The 13,699-nt window shown below is 45.1% G+C and overlaps 1 protein-coding gene across 1 annotated transcript; it reads left to right on the top strand.

Moving 5' to 3' along the window:
- Nucleotides 1–256: 256 nt before the first annotated feature.
- On the top strand, nt 257–9,900 carry LOC140418588 (uncharacterized). Its single transcript, XM_072502105.1, has 2 exons — nt 257–331; nt 4,348–9,900. Exon 2 carries the CDS (start codon nt 4,688–4,690, stop codon nt 5,636–5,638), a length of 951 nt encoding a protein of 316 aa, XP_072358206.1. The 5' UTR covers nt 257–331; nt 4,348–4,687; the 3' UTR covers nt 5,639–9,900.
- Nucleotides 9,901–13,699: the final 3,799 nt, after the last annotated feature.

Raw genomic sequence — 13,699 nt, 5'->3', positions numbered from 1 at the left:
ACTCTCAAAGTGAGTGAATCCTTTGCTGTTTCTCCTCTGGGCCCCATCTCCACTATTATTGTCTGATTGTCCCACTGAGACTCTCACTGGTATTATTGGACAATCAGCGAGTCAGCCTGAGCCTGTGGCCGCTCTCACCATCTGAATGCCCGGGTGATTGACGGCGTCTCCTGACCAATAGGAAGCGAAGGGGCGGGTCGGGAGGACCGACCGAAAGCGGCTGCTCCTCCAACCAATCGGAGTGAATGAGGGGCGGGGCCCGCCGTGATTGAAGCATGCGCAATGTGGGTAATGGCGATGTAGAAGCGCATTTTCTTCAGATTGGAAATTGGTAAGAAGCGTTTTAACAATATGGAGGGAGCGAGAGATCGCAGGGGTGGGCGGAAACTTTGTGTAAAGCTGTTGCAATCGCAAACCTCGCAAAAGTTTACGGGACCCAATTTGTACCGACCGGAGATGCAGCTCCTCATGTTCGGTTCGGTTTAACGGCCGCCATCTTTATTGTGTATCAGGGCGCATGCGCGTTTGTCATCTTTGTCAGGGGCGATGTTTCAATGAGTGGGAGGAGCTTGTTCCCCATTGTTCAGAATGGAGACAACTTGTCCATCAACCTGGATTAGTCTTTGAGTCCCAATGTCTTATTGATAATGCAAAGCGGTGGCCGAGATGGAAAGGAAAGGAAGCCAATCCTGTCTTCCAGATTTCACTGTCTTATTAGATATCCTGTTCCATGTGTCCAAAGCACTGTGGCTCTGTTGAGCAGCACAGTAGCATAGTGGTTAGCACAATTGCTTCACAGCTCCAGGGTCCCAGGTTCGATTCCTGACTGGGTCACTGTCTGTGCGGAGTCTGCACGTTCTCCCGTGTGTGCATGGGTTTCCTCCGGGTGCTCCAGTTTCCTCCCACAGTCCAAAGATGTGCAGGTTAGGTGAATTAGCCATGCTAAATTGCCCTTAGTGTCCAAAATTGCCGTTGGTTGAGTGGGGTTACTGGGTTATGGGGATAGTGGGTGGTGTGGGCTTGGGTAGGATGCTCTTTCCAAGAGCCGGTGCAGACTTGATGGGCCAAATGGCCTCTTTCTGCACTGTAAATTCGATGATTCTATGAGTCACATGAAGACCCTAGGCAGAAGCTCACAACACTTGAGTAGACATTGCCCTCAAATCAAGGGGCTGCTGATGACAACGAGGGTCAGTGTGCAGCGGGGGTCATCCTGGACCAGGGAGCGGGAGGATGACTGACTGCGATGGATTTTGGAAACTCCTTTTACTGGGGATTATACCATAAGACATAGGAGCAGAATTAGGCCACTCGGGATCATTCTTGTGAACCTCCACTGGACTCTTTCCAAGACCAACACATCCTTCCTTAGATACGGGGCCCAAAACTGCTCACAATACTCCAAATGATGTCTGACCAGAGCTTTATACAGCCTCAGAAGCACATCCCTGCCGACTGAACCTTAAGAGATTCATGAACAAGGACTCCCAAGTCCCTTTGTGCTTCTGATTTCCGAAACATTTCCCCATTTAGAAAATAGTCTATGCCTAAATTCCTCCTTCCAAAGTGCATAACCTACACTTTTCCACATTGTATTTCATTTGCCATTTCATTGCCCACTCGCCTAGCTTGTCCAAGTCCTTCTGCGGCCCTCATGCTTCCTCAATACTACCTGTCCCTCTACAGATCTTTGTATCATGTGCAAACTTAGCAACAGTGCCTTCACTTCCTTCTTCCAAATCATTAATGTATATTGTACAAAGTTGTGATCCCAGCACAGACCCCTGAGGCACACCACTGGTCACCGGCTGCCATCCTGAAAAATACCCTTTTATCCCCACTCTCTGCCTTCTGCCGGTCAGCCAATCCTCCATCTATGCCAGGATCTTACCCTTAACACCATGGGCTCTTAACATATTTAAGTCTACTGTGCGGCACCTTGTCAAAGGAAATCAAAATAAATCACGTCCACTGGTTCTCCTTTTGACTAACTTCCTTGTTACCTCCTCAGAGAACTCTTAACAGATTTGTCAGACATGACCTCCCTTTGACAAAGTTGTGCTGACTCAGTCCTATTTTACCATATACTTCCCAATACTCCGCGATCTCATCTTTAATAACGGACTCCAAAATCTTAGCAATGACCAAAGTCAGGCTAACTGGCCTCGAAGTTCCCATCTTCTGCCTCCCTCCCTTCTTAAACAGCAGTGTTACATTAGCCACTTTCCAGTCCTCTGGGACCCTTCCTGCTTCCAGTGATTTCTGAAAGCTCACCACCAATGCCTCCACAATTTCCTCAGCCATCTCTTTTAGGACCCTTGGGTGTATTCCATCCGGTCCAGGTGGTTTATCCACCTACAGACCTTTCCCCAGAACCTTCTCCTTAGTGATGGCCACTGCACTCACCTCGGCCCCCTGATTCTCATGGATCTCTGGCATCCCACTGGTGTCTTTCACCATGAAGACTGATGAAAAGTAACTGTTCAGTTGCTCTGCCATTTCTTTGTTTCCTATTATTACTTCTCCAGCCACATTTTCCAGGGGTCCAATGTCTATTTTTGCCTCTCTCTTACCTTTTATATATTGAAAAAAACTCTTCATATCTTCACTTATTACTAGCTAGCTTGCACTCCTATTTCATCTTCCTTGATCACTTTTAAAGGCTTCCCAATCCTCTGGCTTCCCACTAATTTTCGCCAAATTGTATGCTGTTTCTTTTGCTGTCCTTGACTTCCCTCGTCAATCATGGATGCCTTGTCTCCCCTTTAGCATGTTTCCTCCTCCTTGGGATGACTTTCTGTTGTGAATTGGACATTTTGAAAACTCTCTCAGTGTACCTGAACAGGGGCAGGAATGTGGCGACTAGGGGATTTTCACAGTAACTTGATTGCAGTGTTAATGTAAGAGTACTTGTGACAATAAAGATTATTATATTATAATTGGGGGGGATAACATTCATGCAGATTTGAGGCTCCACAAAGTGTTTCCAACTCCTCCCACCCATCTCAGTGCTTAAGTGGGTCGGTGCAGACTTGATGGGCCGAATGGCCTCCTTTTGCACTGTATGTTTTATCTCCTTAACAGGTTGACGCATTTATTTGTCTTGACTGAAAGGATGGTCACTGGTGGCACGGTGGAGCAGCAGTTACCACTGCTATCTCATGGCGCCGAGGACCGGGTTCGATCCCAGCCCCGGGTCACTATCCGTGGGGAGTTTGCACATCTCTGCACATTCTCTCCATGTCTAGGTGGATTGGCCACGCCAAATTGCCCCTGAATTGGAAAAAAAAAATTGACGTTGACGGGCATCTTGACAAATACATGAATAGGATGGGAATAGAGGGATACGGACCCCAGAAGTGTGGAAGATTTTAGTTTCGACGGGCAGCATGGTCGGCTCCGGCTTGGAGGGACGAAGGGCCTGTTCCTGTGCTGTACTTTTCTTTGTTCTTTGTTATTCTAAATTTATTTTGAAAAAGGATGGTCTCTTTCCTAATGTTCACAATTAAAGGGGTGGGTTCCCCAGGAGATGGCTGACATTTCAGGGCAATTAAATTAATAATGAACAGAGATATGTCCAGTGTTGTTACATGGTACAGATCAGATATATTATTTACAGTTTGTAATAGAGTAAATTTATTATTATTATTTCCCGTCTTGTAATATAAGACTGTAGCTACATTATAGATTTCCAGTCATCTCTTCCCTCAGAGGGTTGTTAGTCTTTGGATTTCTCTTCCACAGGGACCAGTTGTATCTGGGGGGTCATTGAATATATTGAAGCACAAGTTTGACAGATATTTTACTGACAATGGAATTGAGGGTTATGGGGAACAGGTAGGAAAATAGAGTGAAAGCTGGGATGAGGAGGGATCTCTTCACTCGAGGATGTGGTGAAGCTTTGGAATTCTCTACCCCAGAGGAATGTGGAGCCTATGTCATCAGGTATGTTCAAGACAAATATTGACAGGTTTCTCGATATTGAAGATATCGAGGGATATGGGGATTGTGTGGGAAATGGTGCTGAGGTAGACCAGCCAAGGTTGAATAGTTGAGCAAACTCGGTGGGCCGAATGGCCTATTCTTGCTCCTATTCTAATCTCTGTGTCCTGGTCAGGAAGCAGTGAGCTGAGGTTTGATCTGTCAATCAAGATGAATCAGCACCTTCACGAGAATTGGGAAGGTGAATATTAGATACAGCAGAGTGAGAATGGAGGGAGATTTGTGGGATGGAGATTTACATCTTTTGGAGAACAATAGAGGAAATAATGTTCAAAGGAACAAGAATTGTCTGTTCTGAATTTCTATCCTGTACTAACTGATGGATTTTGTAAATTGTTTTTAAAGGATATTGGAAGAGGAGGAATTATAGACAGAAATCTCAAACGTCACATCTCAATGTGACAAACTCACTCGATTCCTTCTGACCTGAATATCATCGGCGAAAAGGAGAAATGTTTGTCTGATCTGTTGGCTTCAAAAGATTTTAAACGTGAGTGTGGCCCACACAACACACACCCGAGTGAGAGAGTTCCAGTGAACTGACTGTGGAAAGAGCTTCAACCAGATACACAGCCTGAAAAAACATCACACCATTCACAGTGAGGAGAGACAGTGCACTTGTTCGGTGTGTAGACAAGGCTTCCACTGATTATCCAATCTGGAGACACATGAGGAGACCCAAAACATGGAGAAACCGTGGGAATGTGGGGACTGTGGGAAGGGATTCAGATTCCCATCTAAGCTGGAGATTCATCGACGCAGTCACACTGGGGAGAGACCGTTCATCTGCTCTAAATGTGGGAAGGGATTTATTGAATCATCCGCCCTGCGGAAACATCAGCGAGTTCACACTGGGGAGAGGCCATTCACCTGCTCTCAGTGTGGGGCGGGATTCATTGAATCATCCGCCCTGCTAAAACATCAGCAAATTCACACTGGAGAGAAGCCATTCATCTGCTCTCAGTGTGGGAAGGGATTCATTGAATCATCCGCCCTGCTGACACACCAGCGAGTTCACACTGGGGAGATGCCATTCACTTGCTCTCAGTGTGGGAAAGGATTCCCTTGGTTATCCATCCTGAAGACACACCAGCGAGTTCACACTGGGGAGAGACCATTCACCTGCTCCCTCTGTGGGAAGGGATTCACTCAGTTATCCAGTCTGCAGACACACCAGCGAGTTCACACTGGAGAGAGGCCGTTCACCTGCTCTCAGTGTGGGCAGAGATTCCGTGCTTTATCCAACCTGCGGAGTCATCAGCGAGTTCACACTGGGGAGAGGCCATTCACTTGCTCCGTCTGTGGGAGTGGATTCACAAAATTATGCAGCCTGAGGAGCCATCAGCGAGTTCACATTGAGGAGACGTTATTCCCCTGCTCTCAGTGTGGGGAGAAATTCAGTGATTTATTCAGCCTGCAGTCACACCAGCGAGTTCACATTGGGGAGAAGCCATTCACCTGCTCTCAATGTGGGAAGGGATTTATTGATTCATCTGTCCTGCGGAAACATCAGCGAGTTCACACTGGAGAGAAGCCATTCACCTGCTCCCTCTGTGGCAATGGATTCACACAGTTATCCAGTCTGCAGACACACCAGCGGGTTCACACTGGGGATAGGCCATTCACCTGCTCTTAGTGTGGGAAGGGATTACAAATTCCACAGGCTCACCACTCTCTGGTTGAAGAAATTACTCCTCATCTCTGTCCTAAATGGTCTACCCCATTAACTTAGACTGCAACCTCTGGTTCTGTACACTCCCACCATCGGGAAAATCTTTCCTGCATCTCCCCTGTCAAGTCCTGTTAGAATATTATAGGTTTCTATGAGATTCCCCCTATGAGAAAGGATTCAATAATACAACAGAAATTTCAGCAGAAACCCTTTCTGAACTCCAGCGAATACAATCCTAACTGATTCAATCTCTCATACGTCAGTCCCACCATCCCAGGAATCAGTCTGGTAAACCTGCTCTGCACTCCCTCGAGAGCAAGAACATCCTTCCTCAGGTAAGGAGACCAAAACTGCACACAACACTCCAGGTATGGCAGTTCCAAGGCCCTGTATAATGACAGCAAGATATTCCTGCTCCTGTCGTCGAATCCGCTCGCAATGAAGGCTAGCATATCATTTGCCTTCTTTACCGCCTGCTGTATCTGCATGCTTACCTTCAGTGACTGGTGTACAAGGATACCCAGGTCTCGTTGCACATTGCCCTCTCCTAATTTATGACAATTCAGATAATAGTCTGCCTTCTTGTTTGCTACCAAACTGGATAACCTTGCATTTGTCCAAATTATAATGTATCTGCCATTCATTTGCCCACTCACTCAACTTGTCCAAATCACACTGAAGGATCTCTGCAACCTCCTCACAGCTCACCCTCCCAAGCAACTTGTGTCATCTGCAAATTTGGAGATATTGCATTTAGTTCCCTCATCTAAATAGTTAGGTGATGCAGTGGTTAGCACTGCGGTCTCATGGAGCTGAAGATCAGTGTTCAATCCTGCCCCAGGTCACTGTCCGTGTGGAGACATGTTCTCCAAGTGTCTGCATGGGTGTCACCTCCATAACTCAAAAGATGTTTACCTCTATTTGTGCGATTAACTCGGTTATGCCGTCTGCAGTCACACCAGGGAGTTCATACTGGGGAGAGGCCGTTCACCTGCTCTCAATGTGCGAAGGGATTTTGTAATTCATCGCACTTCCTGAGACACCAACAAGTTCACAACTGATTACAGGGATTGGATTTTGCTGTTATTGTTTCTGTTCTCAATTACATCCAGGACTGCATTTTGTTCATTCTGTTGGTCAATGGGGATGGTCAGAGGGTTTCTTTCTGCTGGACTGGCCGGTCTCATGGCTTCGTCTCCAATGGTCTGATTCTCTCTGAGCCTTCTTGCCAGTATCTGGTTTCACATTTCACAGGGATCAAAGAGTGAAAGGGTGTTAGAAGGTTAGATGATGTTTTATTACCATTTCTGTTTGGAAACCCCCAAAATCATGCCACATTGCCATGAAGATGGGCTATGGTGGTTCCATGGTTCTTTTGTTTAATTTATCTTGGTGCTTCTCACAGAAGAAATTTATTAGGGTATGAGGGGCAAGTTGTCTGAGGCGCACTGGGAAACTACATTAAATAGTATGGTGGGAGACAGGCAATCACCAATATTTATGGAATTATTACAGATTTACATGAGAATCGGTTAGCTCAGTTGACTGGATGGCTGGTTCGTGCTGAGTGACACCAACAGTACAGGTTAAATTCCCATACCGGCTGAGGTTAGCCATGGTCCGTGTCAGTATTTCTGCTCTACATGAGCCTCCACTCACCCCTCTATATCTCTTCCCCCCCCACCGCCCATCAGCATCTCCTATTCCTTTTTCCCTCATTTCATTCATGTATGTATCTAGCTTTACGTTCAATGGATTCATGCTGTTCATCCCAACCACTCGCTGTGGTAACAAGTTCCACATTCTCGCCACTCGCTGGGTAAAGAGGTGTCTATTGAAATTCCTATTGGATTATTGAATTCCTTCATAATCTGAAAGATTTCCATCAGGTCACCCATCAGTCTGCTCTTTTCCAGAAAAAAGCAGCCCCAGCCTTTCCTGAGTGTTAAATGCTCTCAGTTCTGTATATTATGAAATTTTGTTGCACATTATCTAGTGCCTCTATTTCCTTTTTCTAAATGGAGATCATCAATGTTGACAGAGCTCCTAGTGTAGTTGAACCATCGTTTTAAACAAGTTGAACATTTCTTCCGTACTTTTCAATTCTATCCCTCTAGAATGGAACCCTATATATGGGTCCCACACTTTAGGAAAGATGTGAAGTTCTTAGAGAGGGTGTAGAGGACATTTACAAGAATGGGATCAGAGATGAGGGACTCCAGTTAGTTGGAGTGACTGGAGCAGCTGAATTTCTCTCCTGAGATCACAGCATCTGGAGGGTGGGGAATGGGGCCATTCAGCCCTTTGAGACCGTGTCGGCTCCCTGTGGAGGAAGCCAGTCTGTCCATTGCCCCGTTCTTTCCCCGAATCCTTCTGGGTTTATTTCTCTCAGTGTCTGTCCAATTTCCTATTGAAATCCCTCCGTTATCTCTGCATCTCCTACCCTCATAGGCAGTAGGTTCCAGGTTGTTACCACTCCCTTTACACGTACACAAGGCTGCTAGAGCACAGAGGAGTCTATTTGGCCCATTTTTCCCGTGCCAGCTCTTTGTACAGCGACCAATTTAATCCCATAGTTCGACTATTTTGTTTTCTTTTTCAGAATGTACCAAATTCCCTTTTGGAAGTTACAGTCCAATGAGATTCTGGCACCATTTATGGACAGTGCATTCCAAATCACAACAACTCGCTGTGTTTTAAAACAAATAATTGTACATGAAAATGAAAACCGCTTATTGTCATAAGTAGGCTTCAAATGAAGTTACTGTGAAAAGCCCCTAGTCGCCACATTCCGGCGCCTGTTCGGGGAGACTGGTACGGGAATTGAACCGTGCTGCTGGCCTGCCTTGGTCTGCTTATAAAGCCAGCGATTTAGCCCAGTGTGCTTAGCCCCTATGGTGTGTCTGGAATTTCACAGAGTATTCAAAATGGTGTCAATGACGTGGTTATTACACAAAATTAAGACTCAACCTTTATCAATAAATTGGCAAGGACACCAAGTGTAAGATATCCTCATTTGAGGACAATTAGAACAAATGTACATTTCTATAAAACCTCTCACTACCACTGGACCTCCTAAGGTGTTTTAAAGCCAATGGGAGTACTTTTGAAACATATTCACTGTTGTAATGTAGGAAGCTGTAAGTACGCATGTGTACTCACATTTAGTTTTTAAATTGTCATTTTCATTATTAAAAAAATAAAAAATTTAGAGTACCCAATTCAGTTTTTCCAATTAAGGAACAATTTAGCGTGGCCAATCCACCTACTCTGCACATCTTTGGGTTGTGGGGGTGAGACCAACAAAACCACGGGAAGAATGTGCAAACTCCACAAGGCAGTGACCCAGGGTGGGGATCGAACCTCAGACCTTGGCGCCATGAGGCAGCAGTGCTCACCATTGCGCCACCTTGCTACCCGTAAACAGTTATTTTCATAGTGTATTCACTGGCCTTAGTAATAAGGTCAAGGAAGCCCTTTTATATCTCTAACATGTGCCTTTCTGCAGCAATTTCGCCTTCTGTACCTTTTCTATATTAACTATGTATTGATTTCATCGCAAAAAACAATAATTAAATTCAAGTTTATTCAGCAGTGAACATTGATTATGATTCGTGAATTGGTGTATTAGGTAATTATATTGCAAAGACTAGATCTTTATTTTAAAAAATAACACGATCAACCAAAATGTTTCCAGAAACTGCAGAGCTATCAGAATTTGTTTGAAAAAATTAATTACTCGATAATTTTGGGAAGTTACGAGATGTGGTGATAAGCCTGTATATGATATTACATGTACTCAGCAGTGTGACCAGGAGTTGGCGTCAGGCGTCAGTCAGGTGACATCCGGCTACCAGCAGAAGGTTGTCAGGCATACACGAGGCAAGTCGCACATAAGGGTAGTTCCAAGAGTTCTAATGTAACCCTGTGATAACTTAGCCTGTTTAGCATTCTGATCGTTACCTTACCACGTGTACATTAATAAATCATCGTTCTGGCTAATTCCCCAGCAGTTCTGTAGAATCATTGCAAGACAAGATCACAGAACACAACACGAGACACCATATTCTGCCAAGAATATGTGGGCTAGGCATTGGAGTAAAGATATTGTTACTGGGCGAGTAATCCAGAGACCCAGGTTAATGCTCTGGGGATCTGGGATTGAATCTACCGATGACAGATGATGAAACTGAATAAATGTCTTGAATTAAAAGTCTATGATAACACTCTTGATTGTTGTGAAAACTCATCTGGTTCACTAATGTCCTTCAAGAAATCTGCTCTCCTTATGTGGCCTGGCCTACACATGACTCCAGATGCACAGCAATGTTGTGGTTGATTTGTAAGTGCCCTCTGAAATAGCCTCACAAGACACGCAGTTCAAGGGCAATTGGAATGAGCAATAAATGCTGGCGCAGCCAGTGACGCCCACCTCCCATAAATGAATAATTTTTAAGAAGACTCTTTTCAATTTGAAGACGAGTAAGAAACGTGTGCCGAGGTACAGCGAAAAGTATTGTTCTGTGTACAGTCCAGACAGATCGTTCCATACATGAAAAAACAAAGTGCGGATCTTGGCTCAGTTCACAAAAGAATTTAATGGCTTTGTAGACGCAGAATAAGATTTTAGTCACCATCCGAAACATATCTAGGCAGCTCATATAGACAGACACAAATGATACGGTAACTGAATTAGAGGAAATTACAGAGATTTAACTGAACCACATTTTTGAAAGATTCGGCCTTAATGATAGAGAAACAGGAAAAGCCACTCAGGGAGATGAGGAAATCCAGGCTCAGTGTGGATTTGCTGTCACCCCTCCTTTCTTATACATGAACGGGATTTAGGCTGCAGAATGTTTCACACCAAAACACAGAGGGGTCAAATATAAGCAACTCATAATTCTCAATTCTCTTCCATTTAACGATATTTGACTTTGTTCAAAGGCTGAGTGTGGTCAAACTGAACAAAGATTCATGGGATTTCTGTTCCCCAGTGAAACGCTTTCTTTTCTTGGTCAGTCATGTTTGCAATTCAATGGTGTATATTTCAGAGTTACTCAGGGTGAAGACCCGAGATCTATTCAATTCAAAATGAAGTCATATAACAAATAAATATACTGATGTTCAACATTGAATAATAAAACAAATATTGAGTAAAATTGGTGGAAATTTTCTGTAGGAAGATAAGAATGATGTATTAATGATTGAACAGAGAGCATTATTCCGTTAGATATTTACTGAACAAATGCTAGAGTTCAATATAAGTTCTGTATCTTATGGTCTGACAAGTTGAGACATTTGTTTTAAAGGAACAGCGGTCTTTATGTAATCAGTGACCTGGCCTCCCAGCCCAACCATTGAAATCTGCAGCAAGACTGTGCAGTTGAACGTTGCACAGGTCCATTGGTACTGTGTTTCCAGCTGTTTCTGTGGCATGGTGGTTATCACATTCACCTAACGCGCAAAAGGTGCCTGGTTCGTGTGGTAGGCTATATTCGGGGTATCGCGGTACCTAGGTGGGATGTACCTTATACTGTAGTATGAATGGTAGAACCTGCCTGCTGGTTCCGCCCAGCAGGTGGACCATAAGAGTCTGTGTTTCACCCACAGCAGTCATTCTGTACTGGAGCTGCTGGGGTAACTACTTGTTCATTAAAGCCTTCAATTGTACTACAATCTCGCTTCAGTAGTGATTGATCGTGCATCAATTCGAAACTGGCAGAAGCATTTAATGCTTCTCATTTATGATGTGGAGATGCCGGCATTGGACTGGGGTGGGCACCAGGTTAAAATCCAACAGGTTTGTTTCGAATCACTAGCTTTCAGAGTGCAGCTCCTTCCTCAGGTGAATGAAGATGTGGGTTCTGCAAACATATATGTCGACAAATTCAATGATGCAAAAATGGTACTTTGAATGCGAGTCTTTGCAGGTAATTAAGTCTTTACAGGTCCATACGGTGCGATTGGAGAGAGGGATAATCTAGGTTAAAGAGGTGTGAATTGTCTCAAGCCAGGATAGTTGGTAGGATTTCACAAGCACATGTAATGTAACATGAGTGCAGGGTCCCAGTTGAAAATAAAATAAAAATCGCTTATTGTCACAAGTAGGCTTCAAATGAAATTACTGTGAAAAGCCCCTAGTCGCTACATTCCAGCGCCTGTTCGGGGAGGCTGGTACGGGAATTGAACCGTGCTGCTGGCCTGCCTTGGTCTGCTTTAAAAGCCAGTGATTTAGCCCAGTGTGCTAAACCCTAAACCAGTTGAGGCCGTACTCATGTGTGCGGAACTTGGCTATCAGTTTCTGCTCGGCCATTCTGCGTTGTCACGCGTCCTGAAGGTTGAACGCTTACCCGAAAATCCGAGGCTGAATGCCCTTGACTGCTGAAGTGCTCCCCAAGTGGAAGAGAACATTCCTGCCTCGCAATTGTTGCGCGATGTCCGTTGATCCATTGTCGCAGCATCAGCATAGCCTCGCCAATGTACCACGCCTCGGGACATCCTTTGCTGCAGCGTATGCAGTAGATAACGTTGGCTGAGTCGCACCATTACACATGTTCTCACGTCTTGCAGAGGTTGCCATGGCAGGGTTGTGTGGTGTCATGATCGCTGTTCTCCTGAATGCTGGGTAGTTTGCTGCAATCAATGGTCTGAGGTTGCGCAGTTGTTTGGAGGCAAGCAGTGTTGATTACCTTGGCAAGATGTTCGTCTTCATCGATGACGTGTTGAAGGCTGTGAAGAAGATATCATAGTTTCTCCGCTACAGGGAATTCATCAGGTGAATGAGTCTCCGGGAGCTTTTCCACAGACCCCAAGAGGCCTACAGCAAACCCAATGAGACAACCAATGAACTGGAACAGCAGACCGAGAGATCTGTGGGACTGGAAGATCCAGCCAACAGGAAGGTCTGGAAAACCTCACCCATTGAAACAATCCAATCAGCTGATTCTACAGCTCCTCTTCCACTAAACCACTCAGTAAAACTGCCTCAAAGACCTTTCTTGTCCAAATTCTGGACTCACATCTTTCTCCTCTCTTCCTGCTGTCTCCCATCATGCTCTCTGAGCGCTCATCTTGTCTGTGAGACTTACCCTTTGCTCCTTTGACCCAATTCGCACCAAACTGTTTTCCACAAACATATAATTTACAGTGCAGAACAGGCCATTCGGCACATCGAGTCTGCACTGGCGCTTGGAAAGAGCACCCTTCTCAAGCTGACACCTCCACCCTATCCCCATAACCCAGTAACCGCACTTAACCCTTTTGGACACTAAGAACACTTTAAAATGGCCACTCCACCAAACCTGCACATCTTTGAACTGGGGGAAAACCTGAGCACCCGGAGTAAACCCACGCAGACACGAGGAGAATGTGCAGACTCCGCACAGACAGTGACCCAAGCTGGGAATCGAACTTGGGACCCTGGAGCTGTGAAGCAACTGTGCTAACCACCGTGCTGCCCCTGATTTATTGGATCCAAGTTGAAATACAAGCCACAACGAAGCATCTGCCGTGGTGGGGTTTGAACCTGCATTCTCAGAGAATTGTGCTGGGTCTCGGGATTACTCATCCAGTGACAATGCCACTAGACCACCACCTCCCCAGTCAAGCGCTTTGCAGGGCTCGCCCGGGATATGAATCTCTCGCATTTTGGAAACCCCCTAAGCGAAAATCATCCCCCACTGTTTCCATGGTGTCTCCATGGAGTCAGTTTCTTTGTCCGTTTCCCCTTAGACAATCAAGTGAAGCTTGGTCCTCACACAGAACACGTGTATGGTTTCTCCCCTCAGTGAATGGTGTGTTTTTTCAGGCTGTAACTGGTTAAAGCTCTTTCCACAGTCAGTTCACTGGAACACATTCACTCGGGTGCCTGTGTGTCTCGGTGCTTTTCCAGTCACACTGATGTTTTAAATATTTTCCCATGAACAGAACAAACATTTTTCATTCCACATTTATAGTCTGAGGATATTCAGGTCCTGATCAATTGAGTGACACTGTCAGATCTTAATGTGATATTTGGTTTGT

Source organism: Scyliorhinus torazame, chromosome 5, assembly GCF_047496885.1.
Source record: "Scyliorhinus torazame isolate Kashiwa2021f chromosome 5, sScyTor2.1, whole genome shotgun sequence".
In the NCBI taxonomy this organism is placed as follows: Eukaryota; Metazoa; Chordata; class Chondrichthyes; order Carcharhiniformes; family Scyliorhinidae; genus Scyliorhinus; species Scyliorhinus torazame.
Note: the sequence above shows the minus strand (reverse complement) of the source record. Positions and strands in the feature narration are given on the sequence as shown.

What these genes read in the sequence shown, in the direction of transcription:
- LOC140418588 (XM_072502105.1), top strand. Translation starts at nt 4,688, where the DNA reads ATGGAGAAACCGTGGGAATGTGGGGACTGTGGGAAGGGATTCAGATTC.